Genomic DNA, 21,875 nt, shown 5'->3' with positions numbered 1-21,875 from the left:
CTAATAGGAATACCCTTTTTTTCATATTAAGAATATTTTTAAGCTGTTTGGTTACCCATGGCTTGTTGTTCGGAAATACTGTCAAGCTTGTTGTAGGAATAATAGAATCAACAAAAATCAATATAACTGTAAACCACCAAAACCTAATCATTCAAATCAGAGCTATCATTTAAAAACAAGTCCCAGTCAGTACTCTCAGAGCAACTTTGCAGTTCTTTTATGCTAGAGACAGTCCAGTTCTTTATTAGCTTTTCCTCTCTTTCCTCACGCTTTACCACTGGCGTGTAGGTTGAGGCTAAAAGTATTGTATTATGGTCAGCCGTTCCAGTCGGCGGTATTGGCATGGATTCCACAAGATGTTGGAAACATTCCTTTGAGATTCTGGTCCATGTTGACATGGTCGCATCATGTAATTCCTACAGATGTTTCAGATGCACTTTCATGTTGCGAATCTCCCGTTCTACCACATCCCAAAGATGTTCTATTGGATTCAGATCCGGTGACTGGGAAGGCCACTGAAGAACACTGAACTCATTGTCATGTTCATGAAACCAGTTTGAGATGACTTTTGCTTTGTGACATGGTGCATTATCATGCTGGAAGTAGCCATTAGAAGATGGGTAAATTGTGGCTATGAAAGGATGCACATGGTCAGCAATAATACTCAAATAGGCATTCAAGTGATGGTTGGGCCCAAACATGTGCCAAGAAAACCTTCTCCACAGCATTATACCACCTCCACCAGCAGAGACTGTTGACACAAGGCAGGTTGGGTTTATCGCGTCAGGCCTTTGGCACCAAATTCTGAGCCTACTATCTGTCTGCCTCAGCTGAAATCACACTTCATCAGACCAGGCTTTGTTTTTTCAGTCTTCAACTGTTCAGTTTTGGTGAGCCTGTACCCACTGCAGTCTCAGCTTTCTGTTCTTGGTTGACAGAAGTGGAACCTGATATGGTCTTCTGTTGTAGCCCATCCGCGCCAAGGTTCGATGTGTTGTGTGTTTTGAGATGCTTTTCTGTTCACCACAGTTGTACAGAGTGGTTATCTGAGTTACTGCAGCCTTTCTGCCACCTCTCTCATCAACAAGGCGTTTCTATCCACAGAACTGCCACTCACTGGATGTTTTTTTTCCTTTACTGAACCTCTCCGAGTAAACTAGAAATCCCAGATCAGCTGTTACAGAAATACTCAAAGCAGCCCATCTGGCACCAACAATCGTGCCAGTGTCAAAAATCACATTATTTCCCCATTCTGATGGTCGATGTGAACATTACCCGAAGCCACTGTCTTGTATCTGCATGATTTTAAGCATTGCACTGCTCCCATACGATTGGCTGATTAGATAATTGCATGCATAAGTATGTGTATAGGTGTTCCTAATAAAGTGCTCTGTGACTGAATAATAGCTATGCATAAACAATATACAGTCTATATTATTGTGACATAAATGTGAGACACAGTCGCTTGGGACCAAGTTTTTAATCGTAATGTCAGGATTAATTCCCCAATTTGAGGAAAACTCCACCTTTTGTTTATGTAACTTTTATTCATACTATTGTTTGTGAGCAAAAAGTAATCAAACTTTAGTCTACTCTTAATATAAAAAAATAATAATTAAAAACCCCCCCACATAAAGCAGCATATTGCTGAAATATATAGGCAACATTTAACCATCTCCTTTACTAGGCATATTTGGGGAGAGAGGAGAAAGAAAAAAAAAAAAAAAAAAAAAGCCAGAATTTGTCATTTTGGTACTGAGCTCATACTAAAATTAACCTTTAACTTGCCTTTTCCCCCTTAGACCACTCAGACAAATGTGGGGAGCTTAAATCCTGCAATATGTTTAAATACGTTGGAAGGTTCAGATTGAAATTCTGAAGAAAAAAAATTAATGACACAAACTGTGATCAATTAAATTGTTTCATTTCTCAACATAAAAAAAAAAAAACATTAAGATTATGCAGGTTTAACCAAGGAATTTACATACATACACAGTGATTTCTGTAACCCATAAGTATCCCAAAGTGGCCATGCCATTTCATAACGAATGTACGAAGACCTCCGTTACTAACAGTACTAACAGTATTAAGAAATACTGTAGGTTAAAATAAAAGTGGAAGAAAAAAAAAAGAGGGGTGGGGGTGTGCACAGCATTTTGTTGCAAAACCCTTTTGTGATCTTTTATTACTCTACTTCTGATACATTTTTATAGCACTTTATTTAAGTGAAATCCAAATGTTTTATATAAACACATATCTAAAATGCTTACATATAAAAAAAGGCAGAAAAATAGACAAGACAGACAGTTCGCAGCTAGTTGGGCATGGCACCCATGCGGGGAGGGGAGTGCCAGACAGCAGAGCTTGTGCGCTTGAAGAAGCGTGGTTTGCTCCTTTGGAAAATCTTCTCCAGTTTGGGCTGCTCAACTTCCCCAAAGTACGAGTGCAGATCTAGTGGGTCATAATATTGCTTCATAATAGCCTGCTGAAGCTGCATGCCTGTATACAAAAGAGATATGCTTAATATATTTTGTTTAAACCCACTTTCAAAGAACTCAATTAAAATAATGAGGAAAGTAGTATTATAAGCTTCCAGAGATCCACACATAGATGTTGAGATCTTACCCTCAGCCCAAGAAGGGATGGGTTTCCTGGGTGCTGACTCATCATCTGTTGAGTCATCACTGTTCTGGTCCATGCCGTAGTCCTCTGGATTGACCAAAACCTCAACCTTCTTGCCTTTAGGTGTAATCTGGTAGGACTGAGGAGACTGCTGTAGGATATAAACAATAAATAGATTATCCTCTGGTACAGACCAACCACATCACTTCTCAACAATCTGTACAATAACACAAATCTAAGGAAGATGACCTGAACACATGAATCCAGTCACCAGATTTTAAAGAGCTGTCCCAGTCATAGAGAACAGCTTTGTGTTTAACTTAACAAGCGCCATTACGCACAAGTTCATCAATGCACTCATGAGGAGTGAGGAAACTATTTTACACAGTGAGAGCTGGGGTGTAATAGTATATCAGTATGGTGCTATACTGATAATATACTGAGAGAGTAAAAACATTTTGATATTCTATTAAAATCTAAGAGCAGTCAGTCTGTTTCAATAAATATTTCAGCACTTCCCTACAGCTAGAAGGATATTTTGTCATGTAAAATATTATCATCTTACCAAACTTGATTTCCATCAGTAAAACCGTTAACTGCTGACAAATTCAGCTTTCAGGTCTCATTAGCATTTATTCTGGTATTGCAAACTCTACTCAGATGGCCTTTACCAGATTCATAAACAAGCATTAATCTGAACAGAGACAAATGTTAACTTACCTCTACATCTACAGTAACATTCAGCCCTGATCCCTTATCAATTGTCTTGTTATGAGCTGTCCCTTTGCCTACAGGAGTTTTCATGGCTGAATGCTGAAGGAGACAAACAAATGAATACCAGTAATACCTGAAAATAAGAAGAATGATCTGGCAGTACATGTAGAAGAGGACAAGAGTCTTACCTCAATATCTACAGTAACGTTTAGTGCAGGACTGTGTGTAATTGTGGTGTTAAGAGCTTTGCTGACAGGCAGGTTTACAACAGTCTGAGAAAGTGAGGAAAAGGTATTATTACAACACAATTAATGGTAAGGTAGCATGACGGATTACAGTTTCTAATAAAACAGTACTCGTACAGTGGTTGTAGGGGGTGCAGCGGCAGCGGCAGCAGCACGTTTCTGTTGGGCCATTCTCTCCTCCTCAGCCCTTTTCTGCTCCTCTTCCTAAATAAAGAATACACACTTTCTCTGAATATTTGTTATGTCTGAAATTCCCATAATGCATGCCAACAAGTCTAGTCTTTATTATGGATTTGTATGCCTGAAATACCCTTAAAATATAAAAAGGGTAGGTATTGATGCTAAAGAGAACCAAAAAAAGAAAAAAAACAAAACAAAAACAAACAAACAAAAAACAAAAACCACAATACACTTGTAAATCCTTTCTTGATGGCTACTATAAAACAAGGTGTGCTGGCTCATAAACGCCCACACAATAGAATTCTTTAAATTACAGGAGCAGGTCAGACACTGACCTTCCTCCTCTTCTCCTCTAGCTCCCTCCTCTCTTTCTCCTTGGCCGCTCTCTCCAGTTCCTTCTGAAGAGCTAAGGCCTTCTCCCGCTCTACTCTCTCGCGCTCCAACCGCTCCCTGAAACACAGTTTAATTTCCTGTTATGTGTTGGCCCTGTTTTACCATCAAGATTCAAAAAGTGTGAGGGAAAAACAAACAAAAAAACAACACATACAGACTTGGTGGGTTTTCAGCACCAACCTCTCAGCAGCAGCCTGTCGTTCCCTCTCCCTCTCCTCACGTTGCCTCTCACGCTCTCGTTCACGCTCCCTCTCTTGCTCCTTCTTGAGCTCCAGAGCACGAGCAGCCTCGGCTTGTTTGCGTGCCTTCTCACGCTCCTCCTCGGCCTTACGTTTGGCCAGTAGCTCCTGGTGTCGCCTCTCCTCCTCCTCCTAGGAAAGAACACACACTTTTCAGAGTCATATCCAGTAGGGATAGATGATGTGGCCTTGTACAGCAATCCTACAACACCTACTTTCAGAAAATACCAATCTTTGTTAAGCTTCCAAATTTTACTGTATCAATACATAACTACAAATCAAGTTAAGATCTGCTCTCAAAATGTACTGAATTTCTTGGGGCCCTGAGTTCAGTTGTGGACTGGATTGAAAAAGCTCCCAAAAGGATTACAGCTTTTATCTGCTCACACCCATTCTCATGCACAACTGCTATAGTTTTAGAAGATTGGGGAAAAATTTTGTTTATACAGAGATTAAAAGCTAGACTGGGACACCAATGTTGCGATGTATCTAAAGACCCAAATCATCAATCGCTCCATTTTAATATCTGTTACTCCATTTTAATATCTGTTACTGATTTTGTTCATACAGAGATTAAAAGTTGGACTGGGACTTCAATGTTGCGATGCATCTAAAAACCCAACTCATCAATCACTCCATATTATTATCTGTTACTGAACATATATAACCCTACACTGAAGACACATGGCTTCACATTTTGCCCACATGACACATTCGGCTGCTCCCGTTAGGGGTTGCCACAGTGGCTCGTCGCATATTTTAATTAGGCAATTGTACAGTTTTTACGCCGGATGCCCTTCCTGACGCAACCCTCCCCAATTTTACCCGGGCTTGGGACTGGCACTGGGAATGCACTGTCATGTGCAACCCCAGTGGCTGGGGTCAGTTCCCTAGGGGAATCGACCCCTAGCCACAGAGATGAGAGCACTGTGGCCTAACCACTAGTCTTCCAGGGACCCAAATGACACATTAGGTGTTTGTTTTTATAAACACACACCCACACACAGAGGATGTGGTTAAGTGGAACTGAGGGAAGCAGGTATTAACTTGCATCAGTCAGCTAATCTACAATTAAAAATGCAATTACAATTGAAGCACATCAGCATAGATGGAAAAAAGAGGACCATCAAAAACTATAAAGCCCTCACATTGATTAGACAAGAGGCTGCCTATTCAGCTCTTCACATAGCCTACATTTGGTTTTTTTTTTGTTTCTGTTATGTAAATGTTACACAATCATAATTAAAATATAGTAATAGCAATATTAAACAATTATTTTACAAAATATTGACAGCTTCTCTGCAGTACCACCAAAGCCCACCTGGGAGCAGCACAGACCAAAGTTATGGCACAACTAATGTTTAAAATTTAGTGCTACACTGAATATAGAAGAACTGATGGAAATACAACTACTAAACTACAACTACACACTAAATAAACAGAGGAACAATAAACTTACTCTTTTTACTCAAATATAATGACACTGAAATTTTGAAAGTTTGACATGTTGTACAAAGATTGAATTTTTGAAAGTAAGAAAGCTCAGAAGCAGCTTCTGTAATTTAGAAAATAGATGTATATTTTCTAAAATGTTTTTCATGCAGTGGGGTTGGGAGTGTACAATTGTGCTCACAGCTTGCTGAAGCTTTTTCTTCCGTGCTGCTTCTTCCTGTTTCCTGCGAAGTTCCAATTCCTCTTGACGCTTACTTGCCACTTTTTTCTTAGCTTTCTCCTCAGCAATCCGCTCCACACGCAGCTGACAGTGTAAGATAATAAAGGTTACAATCCAGACTCACACACATCTGTTCATCAGAGCATCTCAGTAGAAAAAGTTTAACTTGTTTAACAATTAAACCTACAACCTGCATATTTAATGAGCATAAATTAATGAGTACAAAAACACTTTTTTAAAATTATAAATGCAACAACCAACCATGTCATTTTTCTTCTCTATTTGTGCCATTTTCTCTTCTATTTTCTTTTTCTTTTCCTGCTCTTTCTCCTTTTCTCCTTTCACCCGGGCCTCCACTACTCGTTTCAAACGCTCGTCCCGTTTCCTAAAAAGAAATATCAATTTTTCTTGCTTACACTCCTCATAAACACACACGTGTGTGTGTGTGTGTGTGTATATATGTGTATATATGTGTGTGTATATTATATATATATATATATATATATATATATATATATATATATATATATATATATATATATATATATATATATATATATATAAAAATCAGCTTTCATACTTTTTCATTTCTTCCTGTTTCTTCCTTCTCTCCTCCTCCATTTTTTTCTTTCTTTCATTTTCTTGTTCAATCTTCTTGTTAAGAGCATCCCATTTCTGCCGCTCCCGCTCCTGACAGAAGAGGAGACAGGTCAGTGAGAGTAAGGACAATAAACATAGAAAGCCATGGGATGATTTTAGAGAGATGTTAATCGGGATGGAAATAAGGATGATTAAATGATCAAAGTTTTAGGATGACCAAATGACCAAAGGCAGCACTTTGGAATTTAAAAGTCACAGCCATGTAGTTGGAGTAGTAAAGCACAGCCAAATATACACCAATCTTTCAGTAAGGTCTCTAGTAAACCTAGACACATGAATAGAGCATGAGTCCCTTGTCCCAAATGGGGTGTAACGGCTTTAATCTATGGTGTAAAACTAGGCACTAGAATTTCAACTAAGGGTGTTTTTCCCCTGAACAGCGTAGCACAGCAAAGGTTGGCAACAAAGGACAATCAGTATCCAGGCCAAATACATGTATTGCTTTCCTGTCATGTAAAAGTAGGAGTATGTCAGGGGGCAACTAGTGATGTTGCAAGATGCAGCAATCCTAATTTAATGGCAGAATGCACACCAAAACAGTGTGCCAATACTTTAAACTTTAGATACACACAGATTCTGTGGCTGAAATGCAAATGGCATTCTAGACAATAATTGTAAGGCACTAGGTAGGATATACAGCACCATTATGTTATACCTTATGCAGCTAGAAGATGGCAAAAAGGACCAGAGGTATGTAATGTAAAATCAAGCTAAACTGCAAGGAAACATTAGCGTAAATTGAATTGATGGATAAAACTGACGTTAAATATTGAGGTTAATGTTTTAAATATTAGATGATAATTTGCTAAATCAGCCAAAACCATGGCAAGTGAAATAAAATTTGCCAGACATTTACTACACTACTATGCCAAAAAAGTGATTCCAGACACCATCAGGATGACTTCATGTGACCAATCAATGGACTATTTTACATATATTAGGTCCATCTGTATGTCTCTGGTAGACCTCCTTGGTACTTAGACAGAAAGGAGAAAATTCAGCAAGGACATAGCACTGCTTAGATGGCAGTGACAAAATACACAATCAGAGGTAATTTTCCACATCAAGCCATGCTGCACTGTTAAGTGGAAAAGCACTATGAAGCACAGCTCCTTCAGCCATGTTTGGTGCTAAACCACCCCATCTCATGCCTACTTCTGTGCACGAGCAATAATGAAGGCAATAACGTGGTGTATGGAATTTGACACATGAACATACCAAATTGTGCATAATCTGGTCAGTGTTAACATGCAAGCCAGAACACAAAATCCCAAGCAGACCAGAATAAGACTAATAATAACACTGACTCAAATACTGAGGACTAAACAGAACTGTGAACAGGGTGAACCGTTACACCCCTAAAGGTTAGACGACAAAAGGTAAGCACCCAATTACATGTGCATGTGCGCAGACACACCAGAAATAAGGTTACAATGGATTACACTGACACCAGAGTTTGCACTTACCACTGAGCCAGTGCTCAACTGGGGGAACAGAGAAGAGCAGGATTACTAGCTCAGCAAGTATGCTGCATCTACTTTTAGCTGATTAACAGCTATCAAATATCTTCAAGTGAAAAAATCCAAACCCACAAACTACTTGGTGAAAGACCATGCTAACCAGTGTAATTTTAGCATAAAATGTGTGTGCAAGGTGAGCAGACAGTTACCTTGATTTCAAGTTTTCCGCTCTGTTTAATAAAGGATTTCATGACAGAGGTACGACCAAGAGAGCTTGGAGTCATCATCAGCAGCTGGTTCTTCTGCACCGTGTGCAGGAAGGAGCGCATGCCAGGTGTGATGCCCTGTAATACCCAAAATAAAACTTATTTAGCTAACCTAAAACTAGACCAGGGAAAGTTGACAATTTCCAGATTAACTACCATTTAGATTATAGAACAAAAAACAGACAGTGATAGATACATAGACTTTATTGATCCCCAAGGGGAAAGCTGGGAAATTTTTCCTTCCATTATAATTGGTTAATTATAGAAGGTGTCTTACTGTCATGCACTTCTTAGGAGGAGAGTGCTTCTTCTTGGGGGTGCTGAGTGCTTCTGCCGCTGCTTCTGCAGCTGCACGTTTGGAGGCTGTGCGAGAGGCACTGAAATACACACAATCACTAGTACACACTATTCCAGATGACAAAGCTAAACACAAGCTAAAACAAATAGTGTCAGCAAAGCAAACTCACCGAACTTCATCCTGAGCGTTTTTCCCACTGTCATCTACAGATAAAACAAACACCATTGTTAAACCCATTTCAGCACTTTTATTAATAGATTGTTAAACTACACCACCTGAAGTAATAGCTTTCTTGATCATGAGTATGCTTTACTGTGTGGCCCAAGCTCCAGTTTTTGACAATGAGGCTTCTCTAACAATGAAGTGGAAGGTTCAGACACAGCAGTACCTGATCCTAAGGGCCGAGCCATGGAGCGTGTGAAGCGGGAGTTTTCCTGGACACTGGGAGATGCTATCATCTCTTCCTCCACTAGTATGGGAACATCTTCCTCTACTGGCTTCATGGGCTCAGACTCCTGATTAAACACCTGCACACACATGTATGAAAGTTCCCTAAATCACTCGAGGATGTAAAAGCTAACTGCTAAGAGGTCATGGCTTTTAATTAACTTAAAGTGCATGTCAGCTGCAACATGTAGATGAATGGCTATCCAATTCATTTAAAAATTGAATTTCATTTATAAATATTAGTGATCAAGACAGAGCAAACATCAGCAGAAGCATTACAGTATGTTGGACTGAAAACCATGGAAGGCAAAAAAATTTCATAAGCAAAGAAAAAACTCGCCAATATCAATGTTATCAGATGTTAATGTTAATGTTCCAGATATGTTTGTAGTTATTTGTGGGTAGCTAGAACAACAACTTCAGTAAGTGGCTGTTTGAATTTAACTACTTACATGCAACATCACTTTCGGAAAACATACTTAGTCTTTGTTAATATTTAATTGGAACTTTGAGGAAAATAAAAGACTTAGAAATGAAGGAAATGGTAAATGCAATGTAATTATTAGAGCCTGTTATTAGAGTTTACGACATAATTTTCACCAAATGTTTAATGAATTTTACTTATTAATTTATTTGAATTTTAAAACACTAGAATGCCTTCCCACCCTTGCACTGCAGCAGTCATTATGAAATTTTAATATCTCATGAGTGAAATTCAGACTGACAGTGTTTGATGAACATCTTTACCTCAGGCTGGGTTGGCTCTGTTTCAGCATTAGATTCTGCTGCTGGCTCTTCCTCAGTAACCACCCTACAACAGAGGTGGTGATTAATCTCTGAGATATCAGCGCTGTTCACTCTGCATGATCTATGCTTAAAAAGCCATAATAGACTATAGGAAAGAAAGCAAAAAATTTTACTTACTCCTCCATCCTTTCCTCCACCACTTCCTCATTTTCCTCTGGTTCTACATCCACAGACACATCCCCTACACAAACAGGTTAAAAAAACAAACAAACAAACAAATATATAATAAACAAATAAATAAAAACATACATCAGCAATGAAGTTATACACAGCAGCAATACAAGATGATAAATATTTAGTTTTTAAATCACAGTTGGCTTCGGCAATGACGGTCTGCAACCAGGAATCCATGTTTAAACTCAAATATACTGCAAAAAATATATCAAAATGCTTTGGAAGTGAATCTGTAAAAGTGTAATCTGTAACACTGTACACGTGTGTGTCATGCTCGACTGCAACTAAACACACACACTCGCTAACTACAAAATTCTATCCAGTAATAATAAAGGATTCAGTTTCTAATATGGACTCCGTTTGTCTCTTTTCTATTGGGGGAAAGGAATGGATTTGGAATTGTAAATCTTTACCAAATGATCAAAATTAAAATCCCTGGTCTGTAACGGAGTTATGACTAATCTTGGAATCTAAATCTGAAATCTGTGTTAACAGCACTGCTGTGAATCGATGCTCCGATTTCTGTAAATCACAACTGCTAAGAGTCAGAATTAGTGCAACCATTTCTTACAAAATCCATAGTTACGCTCCCACCAAGTTTATGCACATAATGCAAGTGATAAATTGCAAACTTTCCTGCCAGGAGCTCATTTCCATTAAAAAGATGTTTTGTGATTAAAAAAATGCTTTATGTAGTGACATCACTTTCAACAGCAACCAGCTGCTGGGTTTAAAAAAAAAAAAAAAAAAAAAAAAAAAGACTTTCCACCAAGAATATTGGTGGAACACCTTTTTTCACCCCCGTCACCACCACTGGTCTACTGTGCACTGATTAATTTTGGTCGTTATTGGTGGTGATTATGTCTTACCGAATCTCTAGAGTGAATAAATTCCACATAATATAAACATAGCCTGAGGTCACATGGAATTACAAAACACTGCCCTTTTCCCCCCTCTTTTTTTAATGTGCTTGTTTTCAAATCATTTCACTAACAAACATTTGTTTGCTAAAGTTATTTTTCAGATGATGTTTCTATTACCTACATTTCAAATCGCTAAAAGATTTTTTTTCCCTGCAAAAAATTTACTTTGATAGAAACCTGGTTTATGGAAAGACTCAATTCTTCATAACAAGATTAACTATCCTATTTGCTAATCCTAGTGGCTCTCTTTAAATGAACTCAAATCCTGACATTGTGTGCAGTTGTGTCTGTATAATCTCACCACTGACGGTGCTGCTGCATGTCGAGTTGCCCAGCCTGGCCTTCTTCTTCAGAAACGAGCGTCGAGAAGCACGGCGCACTGCTTCCTGAGTCATGCTGTGCCTGAGGCCTGCCAGCGAGCGCCGCACCACCAGGGAGTGTCTGGCCGAGCTCCGCGTCGACGCCTGGCCACCTGCAGCTGCGATGGTAATCTTCTGTGCAGAGCGGCCTGGAGAGGAAGAGCACTGGAGCAGCTTTTCAGCAGAAAGACGCTCAACCGAGGGGATTTTCACCACGGCCTCAGACACCAGTGTCTGCACAGGAGATGAAGAGCTGCTCGACTCCTCCACCTTGTGCTCCTTTTCCTTGGAAACATTCGCAGGTGACTGTGGAGCAGCTTCCAGCTCCTCCTCCAACTGCTCCTTTGCCTTGGCAGCCGCTTTGTTGCGCGTGCTACGTTTGACCGGCTCGCTGTCTGCAGCTGCGGTGGCTTTATTACGGCGTGTGCGGCGAGCAGGCTCCTCAGCCACACTGTCAGTACTGTTACTGGGGGCATGTGCAGTCACCAACTCAGAGATTGAATTTAGAGTGAGCTGGACTGAGGAACGTCGCAGGTTACTGCGCTTCCCTTTAGAGAAACTGAAAAGAGAAAAATAAAACAATAAACAGACTGTTACAGCTGATACATAATAACTTTAAAGATTTGTAAGGAGGTGCCAATAGAAATTCTGAGCTGATACATACTGTCAAGTACATCACTGTTTAATAGAGTGTAGAAACACAATACACAAACAGGGCATGAAATTTTACTGTTTGAGCTCCAACAAACAGCTGTAATATAGTCCATAAAAATTTACCAGAGGTTGTTCTTGACAGTAAGAGTAAAAATAGTTACTGTATAGTACTCACTTTAGATCATGAGTACAAGCTCACTTTAAACCGCTTGTTTCAATAGTGTAATCTCATCACCCTCACCGTCTTTTGCTACGAGCTTCACTGAGCTCTGTGGACACCCGTTTCCTGCGGTTTGTCTTTTTCTGTGATGGAGTCTTTGGCATAAGCTCTGGCTCTGTGCTAAAGTCACTGCAATACAAACCCAGAGAATTAGTTCACCTCCACTTAATGTCAAAGATCAGTCTGAACAGTAACAAAATGTATTTACAGACGATTGAGACAGCAGCACTGTGTCTCACTGTGACTCAGATTTGCACTGTATACCTGGAGAACATGCGCTTAGCCTCCTGCTGAATCTCCTCCAGCCATACCATGTGAATGTTCTCAATCTCACTGGTGAACTCCTGCAGCTTCCCGTTGAACACCTGCACGAGGGAGCGCGTGGCCTCCGGCAGGGAACTCATGGCTGCGTCCCTAAAATAGACAAAATGAGACTATTGATCGAGGGATGATCTCAGAACTAAGAAATGTGTACAACATAAAAATCAGCAGTAGCTACAAATTAAAGAAATGCACAGTGGACATGATGTATGCCTTTTTGTCCACAGCAGAACTGCAGATCATTATATGAAAAGTAGATTTGACCTCATATATGCTGACCACTTTAAAATACCATCTTAAACAGAAATATAGTGTTCAATTAAAAGTTTAAAAAAAGAGGCATGTGCAAAATGTCCACAAGGCACATCAGAGGTGTGAAGATAAACTAGACTGTCAACATTAACTGTCAAGACATCCATTTGATCTGACTATGACAAAGATCAGGATTTATTCTTTGTGCATTAGGCCATGAAAACAGGACCACAGCAGTGGATCCACTTGGCTAGTTTAACTTAACCTTTGCTTAGAAACATGTTTACGCCTCAGAGCTACCAGATTTACTTCTGGCTGCTGTCAAACTTATTCTGAATGGCTAAGTAAGATGTCATATAATCTACACCACCATTATCTGTCTCATCATAATGATTTTTGGTTAAGGCGTTATTTTTGATTCCACCGGATTGTAGCTAGCTAGTTAGCTAGCTGACAGTCGCTAGCTAGCAAAAATCTTAGCATTGCGTCTAAAAACAAGATAATTAGCAGCCCAGTAATCATTAACACATAACTCAAAACACAGACACAAAACATTAAAAACACATCTTAATTAAAACAGCGTTCGAATATCGTTACTAAGCAAAATTTACATTAAAGTAATGAAATCATTTGCTAAACGTGGAAGCTTTGTTGCTACTACTACCAACAAAAAGCTAACATACTATCAACTTCAGAGAAATATTCTACCTTTTGTTAAAAAATAATTATAAGCCTAACAGTTCACTTGACGTCTTCTTCTGGCGCCGTGTCTCCTTTTATCATAAACATTCAAATCCGACTGCGCTACAAAAACAATAGCAATTCCTCTCAGATGTATGAAGTCGTCTTTTCGAGCCACCCGCTCAAAACGGTTTAAGTAGTTTAAAATTCTGAGAACACCAATCATAGGCTACGCGCCAAGCCATTGGTCGATATTCTTGTCCGTCAGACGTAATATGACCAATCAAAATCAAGAGAAGACGAGCTGACACAAAATAGGCGGTCCTCGTGGAGGAAGTATAGCGTCACGTAATTTGATTGGACAACCCGGACGTCTATCATTGATTCAAACCACCCAATCCAACTGAAACTGGAACGGACAGCTCCGCCTTCTGGCTATTTTTTCCGTATGTGAAAAAAAACAGCGCTTCAGCTTTTACCCTTGATAACACTGACCAAAAATATCTATCGAAATGCGGATATATTTCATATCAAAATGTCCAGCTGGTTACTAATGAACATTTTCGCAAATGTGAAAGCTTTGAATGTGACGTTCCCTTCAGAGACACATTCAAAAAGTATTCTGGGTTAACTGTTATTGTCGTCGCCAAGTTAATCGCATCATGAAATAAGTAAAAATTCTGATTTATTGCCGAGTTCACAGAGAATTTTATCCGCTTCAAAACAGCAACACAGCAGCTTGAATCAGATGCTGAGACACTGTTGCGTTGCCTTGGTTACCGAGCTAGCCTAGCGTGGATTCAGCGTCCTCTCGGTAATCAGCTAGCTGGCTAGCTAAGGTGGGAGAATTTCAGTTATGTGGTAGCTAGTTAATCCTAACACTTAATCCAGTTATCTCTATATATTTATTTGATGTGTGAGACTTGGTATTGAAGTCCCTCCCAGTTTGCCTGTTGATCAGCAGGGTGAGTTAGAGCTGGTCGGTTGGTAAAGAATGTTAGCTAGCTAACACTGTAGAACTAGCTCGTGAATTACCTGGAATATAATCTAACAAGCACATTTAACCAGTGAACAAAGTGAGTAGTTAGCTAAATATCCAGGGTATGTATGTTATTTGTTTATGTTTGAATGATAACGTTGATGTGTAGAGCTAGCTAGTTAATTAGCTTGCTGTATTGTCATGTAACGTTACTTGGCTGATTGATTAGCCACTCATACTCTGTGATGCTAGTTTATCTTGAATAACATAAGTTAGACAAGAAGAGGTTTTCCTTCCATTAACCTCATGTCTCTTACAGAGCTTATATAAATCCAGTGGACTTTCTCTGACACCTTAAAATCCTCCTGACTTGGACTCTGCTCATTGATGCATTATGTCCTTGGGCTTTAAAAGGCTTCAAGTGAATCCTCTTATGCATTTTATTTTTAGAAAGATAAGGGGAAGATGTGATGAGCCAGTGCCAGCATCTGAGCCTGAGCCAGCGCCTGAGCCTGAGCCTGAGGTAAACCTGTAAGAAGAATGAAGTCTTGCTCCTGTGGACTGCAGTGCTGTATAAGATGAAGAAAATATTCCATTTCACCAAAAGAAGAAAAGGCTCTCCAAGTGCGTCTGAAACAGCCAGTGTGCTTTCGGTCGGCTATGACCTGAAGGAGAAAGACTTGGGCAAGGTGCACAAAGCTGCATTCACTGGAGATGTGACTAAACTCAAACAGCTCGCCAAAAAGAATGACTTAAACCAGCTTGATAAAGAGAACAGGTGAGTTGTAGGCAAGTTACTCATCACTAACAATGTAATAACAATACTATTAATGATTCGTTGGTTCCAGCTTCAGGTTCAACATCTACCAGAAGTTACTCAAAGACAGATAACTAGTTAATAGGGCTGCACAATATAACAAAGTTTTCGAAATATCACCATAAGCATATCGCAAGGGCTTGCAATAATTGAAAGATTTTAATACTTCAAAAAGTTACGAAAAATCAAAGTTTTAAGGCGACGCAGATGCAGAGAATGCTTTCTTTTCCTCAAAACAACATGACATGTTGGTGTATGTTAGTTATGTCATTTTAAGTTTTTAAATATATAAATATATATAATTATCATTTAAATTGATTTTACACACTTATAGCATTATTGTACCGCATATCGCATTATTTAACAAGTTATCGTATACTACGTTTTTCTACCACCCCAAAGTTGATTATTTTTCAATAATACTGTGTCCTGAAGTATATTATTCATCTTATACCACAGCAATTTGCCAATGATTGCAATTTGTTTCATCTATTAATGAACAATGGGTCATGTTTTTTTAACCATTTATAGTTACATTTAACACTGTCTGTCTGCAATACAAGTTAGTTCCTGTTACCACTTACGTTATTGCAGGAGCCAACAGTCGTTCTCTCACCAGCCTCTCATGTTTTGTCTCTTGAAGTTAACAAGACAAAAAAAAAATAACTGGAAACTGTCCTGAAGTGTCCTGTCCTGAAGACTTTCCGACACCTGACACTCCTTCCATAAATGTTAAATACTCTATATATATTATAAATATGCTATATGTATTAGAATGAGCGCATTAATATAAATCTGTAATTTGAATTACAGCCAGCACTGCTGTCAGAACTACTAGAAAATTAATCAACACCAATCTGATTCAAGAATTCAGCAGCACAGTGTATAAGGGGTCTTACCCAGCCTGATCTTTGGTAATACTTGCTATCATTTGGAAAGAATGTTTCTTATTGTTGTTAGCTTTGAGACATAGATAGTTTTGTGTTATATATGTATCATTAAGCTTAAAATTCCAGTTACAGTGCTGCTTTCATAACATGATCAGAATGAGTTGTATGGAAAAACTGTATTTATCACTGTGCTTTTGGGCTTGCAGAACTGCACTACATATAGCCTGCGTTCATGGACACACAGAAGTGGTTCAGTATTTGGTGGAAAACAAAGTCAAACTCAATCTATGTGACAATCAAAACTGCTCCGCCTTAATGAAGGTATGACCACATGTCCTCATGTGTCCTCATGTAAATGTACTTTCCCTAAATGCCAGTGTATCAGTGGCAGTCAGAAAAATAACTGATTTACATTGTTGTAACTCAAAGCTAGATGGTTAATTCTGTTTTTCTCCAAGAGCGTTAACTTTAATGATGAACACAATCGTTATATAGTCGCTTTACTCCGTGTGCCACCTTGAATGTGTTTGTTGGGTTTTCTGTGGGTCTTGCTAGGCGGTTCAATGCCAGCAAGATCGCTGTGTGTCCATCCTCCTGGAGCATGAGGCAGATCCCAACTTGGTGGATATCAATGGGAACACAGCGTTGCACTTGGCTGCCCGCATCCCCTCGCTGCCTGTGGCGCTGAAGCTCCTCGAACACGAGGCGAACATCAATGCCCAGAACAAGGTGAAGCCACAACAGGGTTTTCACCAGGACTTTCCATTTAGCATTCCATTTAGCTGTATCCCTACTCAACAGGTGAGGGATACATCTCTGTTAGTGGATCCTAGTGAAATTGTACCCTCACAAACCAACAGCTGAAAGAGCAAAGAGAACTTTAGCTTTCTTTCTGATAAGATCCCAGCTTTCGGTGGATAATATTATGTGATTTATTTTTCCAGTATGCTAGATGTTTAGGATTTAGATAGTTAAAATATATTTAGGCATTAGGTAAATATATAAATGGATATGGATACATTTTATTCGCAAATGAATATAAACAAAAGTACATTTATTCCGTGGTTTGTTAAACACTTTTTTTAAAATGTATTTCTAGGAAGGCAATACTCCTTTAATATTGTCAGTGGAAGAAAATCATGCAGAGATGGCTGAGTTTTTGCTTAAGGAGGGGGCAGATGTTAATCTCCAGAACCAGGAACGACGGTAAGGATGCTAGTCCTTAAATTTAAATCTCCAGTAAAAGATCAGCTTCTTGACACCCAACAGTTACTTGTTATTACAAATAATGCATACTGTAATTACACTGAACTGCCAGGAACTCATTCATATTTTTTACACATCTTTTTGCCAACAAGAACCCCTTTACTGATTGCTGCTTGCAATGGCCAGATCAGTATGGTGCGACTGCTCTTGCAGTACAATGCTGATATCACTGTGAAGGATAATAAAGGATGGTCATCTGACGACTATGCTGTAATGAATGGGCATCATGCGTAAGTGCATTGTTTGTTTATCTGTGTGATTTAAATTTTCACCCACAAAAGTACTGCTCTATCTCTCCTTATTTGCTGAAACAGTATAGAGACCTAATCTGTATTGCAAAATATTTTCAGTTGTTCACATCTAATCGTTGAGCATGGGACGAAGAGGAAGCCCTTGCAGTCACCCTCCCATCTAGGCTTTAATAAAAACAAGCAGACTTCGCTATTGGGCAGTCCCGAGGCGGGCTTTGCTCTCGGAGGTCCAACTCTAGGCAAAGATGGTGAGTGTCACCTCTGAAGTCTGTTAGTGATGTGTACATATAGTGCTTTCCTAAGATTCACTGTTTCATATAATACACATGGTTCAGAATGAATGAATGAATGAACTTCAGATTTTTCAGGTTTCATTATTGGCTATACCGAATGTAACATTGAGAACCTACTCATGTCTCATTACCTTATTAAAACATTTCATAATGCTTTTGCATCCTCATCTGTGCTCAAGAATGCTTACACCTTTATACTGTGCAATGTTCCGTCTGAAGTCCTTTTATTTTCCTCCCATTCATATTGCTCACATTTGCATGTAAATGGAAAACTGCAGGAGGAAGTGCAAAAGAAGAAGGGAGAGGTATAACAAGTATTAACAAAACTGCTAATATGCCGCAAAGCAGACACAACATTATTTACCATTAATCAGCTAGTTAATGAAAAGATATAGTGGGGTCCAAAAGTCTGAGACTACTACTACTTCCTTACTTTACTCTCTTTAAAACTGGAACTAAACAGAAAGTTTTAGAATTTTTAATATTTTGAAGAAACTGAAAACGTTCAGTATTTTAATTATTCAGTATTCAAGATGTTGTACTGATTATAGATCACTGTTTTTGTTATGTTGAATAAGTGAACTATTTTGTACAAAAGGTCAGATTTCTCTTAAGTCCTATCCCTTCCATTGAAGCATGTGTTCAGAAGACACTGGATTTGACAATCTTATGGAGTTCAAATTCAAGTTCAAGTGATGCAGCTGCTCAGGATGCTCTCAATAGTCCCTCTGTAGAATGTGGTGAAGTGACAAATGGGCTTTTCTTAGCCTTCGCAGAAAGTAGAGATGCTGCTGGGCTGTCTTGGCTATGGAGCTGGTGTTAAGGGAGGTGGTGAACCTCACCTGCAGGTGAACACCAAAGAATTTGGTGGTCTTGACGATCGCCACAGGGGAGTCATCGATGTTGAGCGGAGAGTGGTTGCTCCGTGCTCTCCTGTCAACAACCGTCTCTTTTTTGTCCACATTCAGGGACAGGTTGTTGGCTCTGCACCAGTTCGTTAGCTGCTGCACCTCCTCTCTGTGTGCTGACTCGTCGTTATGGCTGATGAGACCCACCGCGATCATGTCATTGGCGAACTTGAAGATGTGGTCGATCTGTGCATGGCTGCATAGTCGTGAGTCAGCAGAGTGAACAGCAGTGGACTGAGCACACAACCCTGAGGGGCCCCAGTTCTCAGTGTGGTGGTGCTGGAGATGCTGCTCATGATCCAGACTGGAAGCCTTAGTAGTCAGGAAGTCTAGGATCCAGTTGCAGAGGGAGGTGTTCAGTCCCAGCAGGCTCATATTTCCAATTAGGTGCTGAGGAACGATTGTGTTGAATGCTGAAGTCTTTGAACAGCATTCGAACATAAAGTGTCCTTTTTGTCCAGGTGAGCGAGGGCCATATGGAGGGTGGTGGTGATGGCATTGTCTGTTGTGTGCTTGGGACGATATGCGAGCTGCAGGGTGTCCAGTGAGGGGGCAGCATGGTCTTATGATGAGCCTCTCGAATCACTTCATGATGATGGATGTTAGTGCGACGGGATAGTATTCATTGAGGCAGGACACTGAAGACTTCTTTGGCACAGGGACGAGGGTGGTGGCCTTGAAGTATATTGGAACGACGGCGCTGCTCGGGGAGCTGTTGAAGATGTCAGTGAGAACATCCGCCAGCTGGTCTGCACATCCTGTATGCACTCTGCCAGGAATCTGTTGGCTGTTGTCTGGTCCAGCAGCCTTCCATGGATCGACTCTGCATAAAGTATTCCTTACATCAGCCGTGGTAAGACACAGCACCTGGTCGTTGGGAAGAGGGGTGGTCCTCCTTGCTGCCACAACATTCTGCGCCTCAAACCGAGCATAGAAGTTGTTCAGTGCAACTGGAAGGGAGGCGTCACTGTCACAGGCTGGTGATGTTGTCTTGTAATTGATGATGGCCTGGATGCCCTGCCACATGTGCCGCATGTCGCTGCTGTCCTTGAAGTGGCTGTGGATTTTCTGGGCATGTGCACACTTTGCCTCTCTGATGGCCCAGGACAGTTTGGCCCTTCACTGTTCTTAGGGCCGCCTTGTCACCTGCTCTAAAGATGGAGTCTTGGGTCCTCAGCAGTGCACGCACCTTCGCATTTATCCACGGCTTCTGGTTGGAGCATGTGGTCATGGAGACAGTGATGTCATTGATGCACATGCTGATATAGCTGGTTACTGATGCCGTGTATTCCTCCAAGTTGGTGAAGTCGCCATCATTTGCAGCCTCCCTGAACATGTGCCAGTCAGTGTGCTCAAAACAGTCCTGAAGAGCCAGGTTTTCACCTGCTTCAGAACCGGTTTGGAGCATCTGATAAGCGGTGTGTATGCTGGGAATAGCATATTGAATAGCCGAGGTTGGGGCGGGGCTCCACGTGGGACGCGTCGGGATGTTTGTGTAAACAAGATCCAGCATGCTAGCCCTTCTCGTTGAAGAGTCCACATGCTGATGGAATTTAGGGAGTGCTGAACTGAGATTCACATGGTTGAAATCTCTGGCAGGGTATACGTTCTGCAGTTCTCTAATAGCCCCATACAGGTCACAGAGCACCTCCTTAGCATTAGGGGGGAATGTACACTCTGATTATGAGGACAGTGCTGAGTCCATGCCATCTCGAGTTCATGCATTAAAGCAGTTGTCAATTATAAAGTCATTATTGTCATTAAAGCAAAAGGCCAAATACTAAGAAATTATGACTCTATGTTTCGCTCAAATTATTGATGATAATGAAATGAAAAAGTTTGTATTCAATTAAAGAATCCAAAATAATAGCAGTTTTCATTGGTGGTCTCAGACTTTTGTCCCCCAGTGAATTTGTATTGTTGAAGATGGTGTGAGTAAACGAAACTAATGTGTCATAAATGTTACAGAAGCTTCATTAAAAATACATCCACAATCCAAATAAATGATGTGTAATAAATGTGTAAATTGTGCTTTCCAGATACAGAGGACAATTCACATGCAGACTCCATCAGTAGGTAAGAAAATATACAAATAGAATTCTTCAATTGATTTAAGACTTATGTGTGAGTATGAGATTCATCTTCCTAATAAACTCAAATTTTAGAGCATCAAAAAGTGGTGCGGCTGATTCCTGGCCCTCTACAGATGATGATGATGATGATGATGATGATGAAGAGCTTGATCTGGGCCCAAAGGTAATTATTAGTGCTCTGCAAAGATTCACATCCTGGAGACATTTTCTCCTATAGAGATCTTTGTAATGTATACATCTGTCTTATAGGTATGTATAGGTATAGTGTAGCATGATGTACTCATGATGCAAGTAACAACGTGTTTCCGATCACATAAAGGGTGTTAGAAGCTTTTCAAAAATATAAGTGCACCTGACATAAATGAAAACAAATGAGGTAAATCTGTACTGTCAGTATTATGAATAATTCAAGAATAAGCAGTGAAGTTTTAGATCACATGAGTCATTATGCAGTACTGATCAAAGGCATTATAATAGACCAGTTCTGTGGTTCAGTGCTTGATATATTTTGTCTTAGATTAGATGCTGTTGCATTGTGCCCAGTAATAATTATCCCTTTAAGAGATCCAAGGAGACTCAAGTTAGCTAACCTCTGTGCACAATCATCCCAGTATATTATATATCAGCCAATTATGTTTGAGGTGTTCCTGGTGTTTTGTTAACAGATTATCATCACAGTAAGATAATACCTGTTCTGTTTTTGTAGAAACCTCAAAAGCTAAACTTGAAACAACTCATGAGTGCCTCCAAAATCGAGGGGAAAAGATGTAAGTACCATGTCTGATGTTTAG

General features: G+C 39.9%; 2 protein-coding genes across 15 annotated transcripts in view; one reads left to right on the top strand and one right to left on the bottom strand.

Moving 5' to 3' along the window:
• Positions 1-1,908: 1,908 nt before the first annotated feature.
• On the bottom strand, positions 1,909-13,790 carry incenp (inner centromere protein). 2 transcript variants are annotated; one of them, XM_053237187.1, is made up of 21 exons: positions 13,615-13,790; positions 12,598-12,747; positions 12,355-12,462; positions 11,402-12,018; positions 10,121-10,184; positions 9,944-10,007; positions 9,138-9,276; positions 8,919-8,952; positions 8,729-8,828; positions 8,395-8,529; positions 8,192-8,209; positions 6,646-6,755; positions 6,327-6,450; positions 6,027-6,149; positions 4,335-4,525; positions 4,097-4,211; positions 3,699-3,785; positions 3,525-3,608; positions 3,343-3,435; positions 2,626-2,773; positions 1,909-2,499 (listed from the first exon to the last, which is right to left on the bottom strand). In XM_053237187.1, the coding sequence occupies exons 2-21, from the start codon at positions 12,735-12,737 to the stop codon at positions 2,315-2,317; spliced, it is 2,679 nt and encodes an 892-aa protein (XP_053093162.1). In that variant the 5' UTR covers positions 12,738-12,747; positions 13,615-13,790; the 3' UTR covers positions 1,909-2,314. The 2 variants fall into 2 exon arrangements, with proteins under 2 accessions (XP_053093162.1, XP_053093163.1); XM_053237188.1 differs by lacking the exon at positions 8,192-8,209.
• Positions 13,791-13,977: 187 nt separating this feature from the next.
• Positions 13,978-21,875, top strand: part of si:ch211-272n13.3 (ankyrin repeat domain-containing protein 26) — a 28,945-nt gene continuing 21,047 nt past the window's right edge. For 8 of the 13 annotated variants that reach the window (XR_008302369.1, XM_053237184.1, XM_053237180.1 and 5 more), the window contains exons 1-11: positions 14,047-14,552; positions 15,017-15,344; positions 16,480-16,594; positions 16,829-17,002; positions 17,373-17,479; positions 17,632-17,769; positions 17,890-18,038; positions 18,362-18,388; positions 21,031-21,067; positions 21,157-21,247; positions 21,791-21,851. Coding sequence is in view for 12 of the 13 variants with exons in the window: in XM_053237184.1 (XP_053093159.1) it covers positions 15,145-15,344; positions 16,480-16,594; positions 16,829-17,002; positions 17,373-17,479; positions 17,632-17,769; positions 17,890-18,038; positions 18,362-18,388; positions 21,031-21,067; positions 21,157-21,247; positions 21,791-21,851 (1,099 nt within the window). In the remaining variant the exon portion in view is untranslated. The other 5 variants (XM_034307364.2, XM_053237177.1, XM_053237178.1 and 2 more) reach the window with 5 other exon arrangements.

This window comes from Pangasianodon hypophthalmus, chromosome 9 (assembly GCF_027358585.1).
Source record: "Pangasianodon hypophthalmus isolate fPanHyp1 chromosome 9, fPanHyp1.pri, whole genome shotgun sequence".
Taxonomy (NCBI): domain Eukaryota; kingdom Metazoa; phylum Chordata; class Actinopteri; order Siluriformes; family Pangasiidae; genus Pangasianodon; species Pangasianodon hypophthalmus.
This window is presented reverse-complemented; position numbering and strand designations above follow the sequence as displayed.

Excerpts from the sequence above, each read along its gene's own strand:
- incenp (XM_053237187.1), bottom strand. The coding sequence starts at position 12,737 with ATGAGTTCCCTGCCGGAGGCCACGCGCTCCCTCGTGCAGGTGTTCAAC. Across the intron at positions 6,451-6,645 it reads AAACAGGAAGAAATGAAAAA|GAAACGGGACGAGCGTTTGA; the intron begins GTATGAAAGCTG and ends ATTTCTTTTTAG. Across the intron at positions 4,212-4,334 it reads CGACAGGCTGCTGCTGAGAG|GGAGCGGTTGGAGCGCGAGA; the intron begins GTTGGTGCTGAA and ends ACTGTGTTTCAG.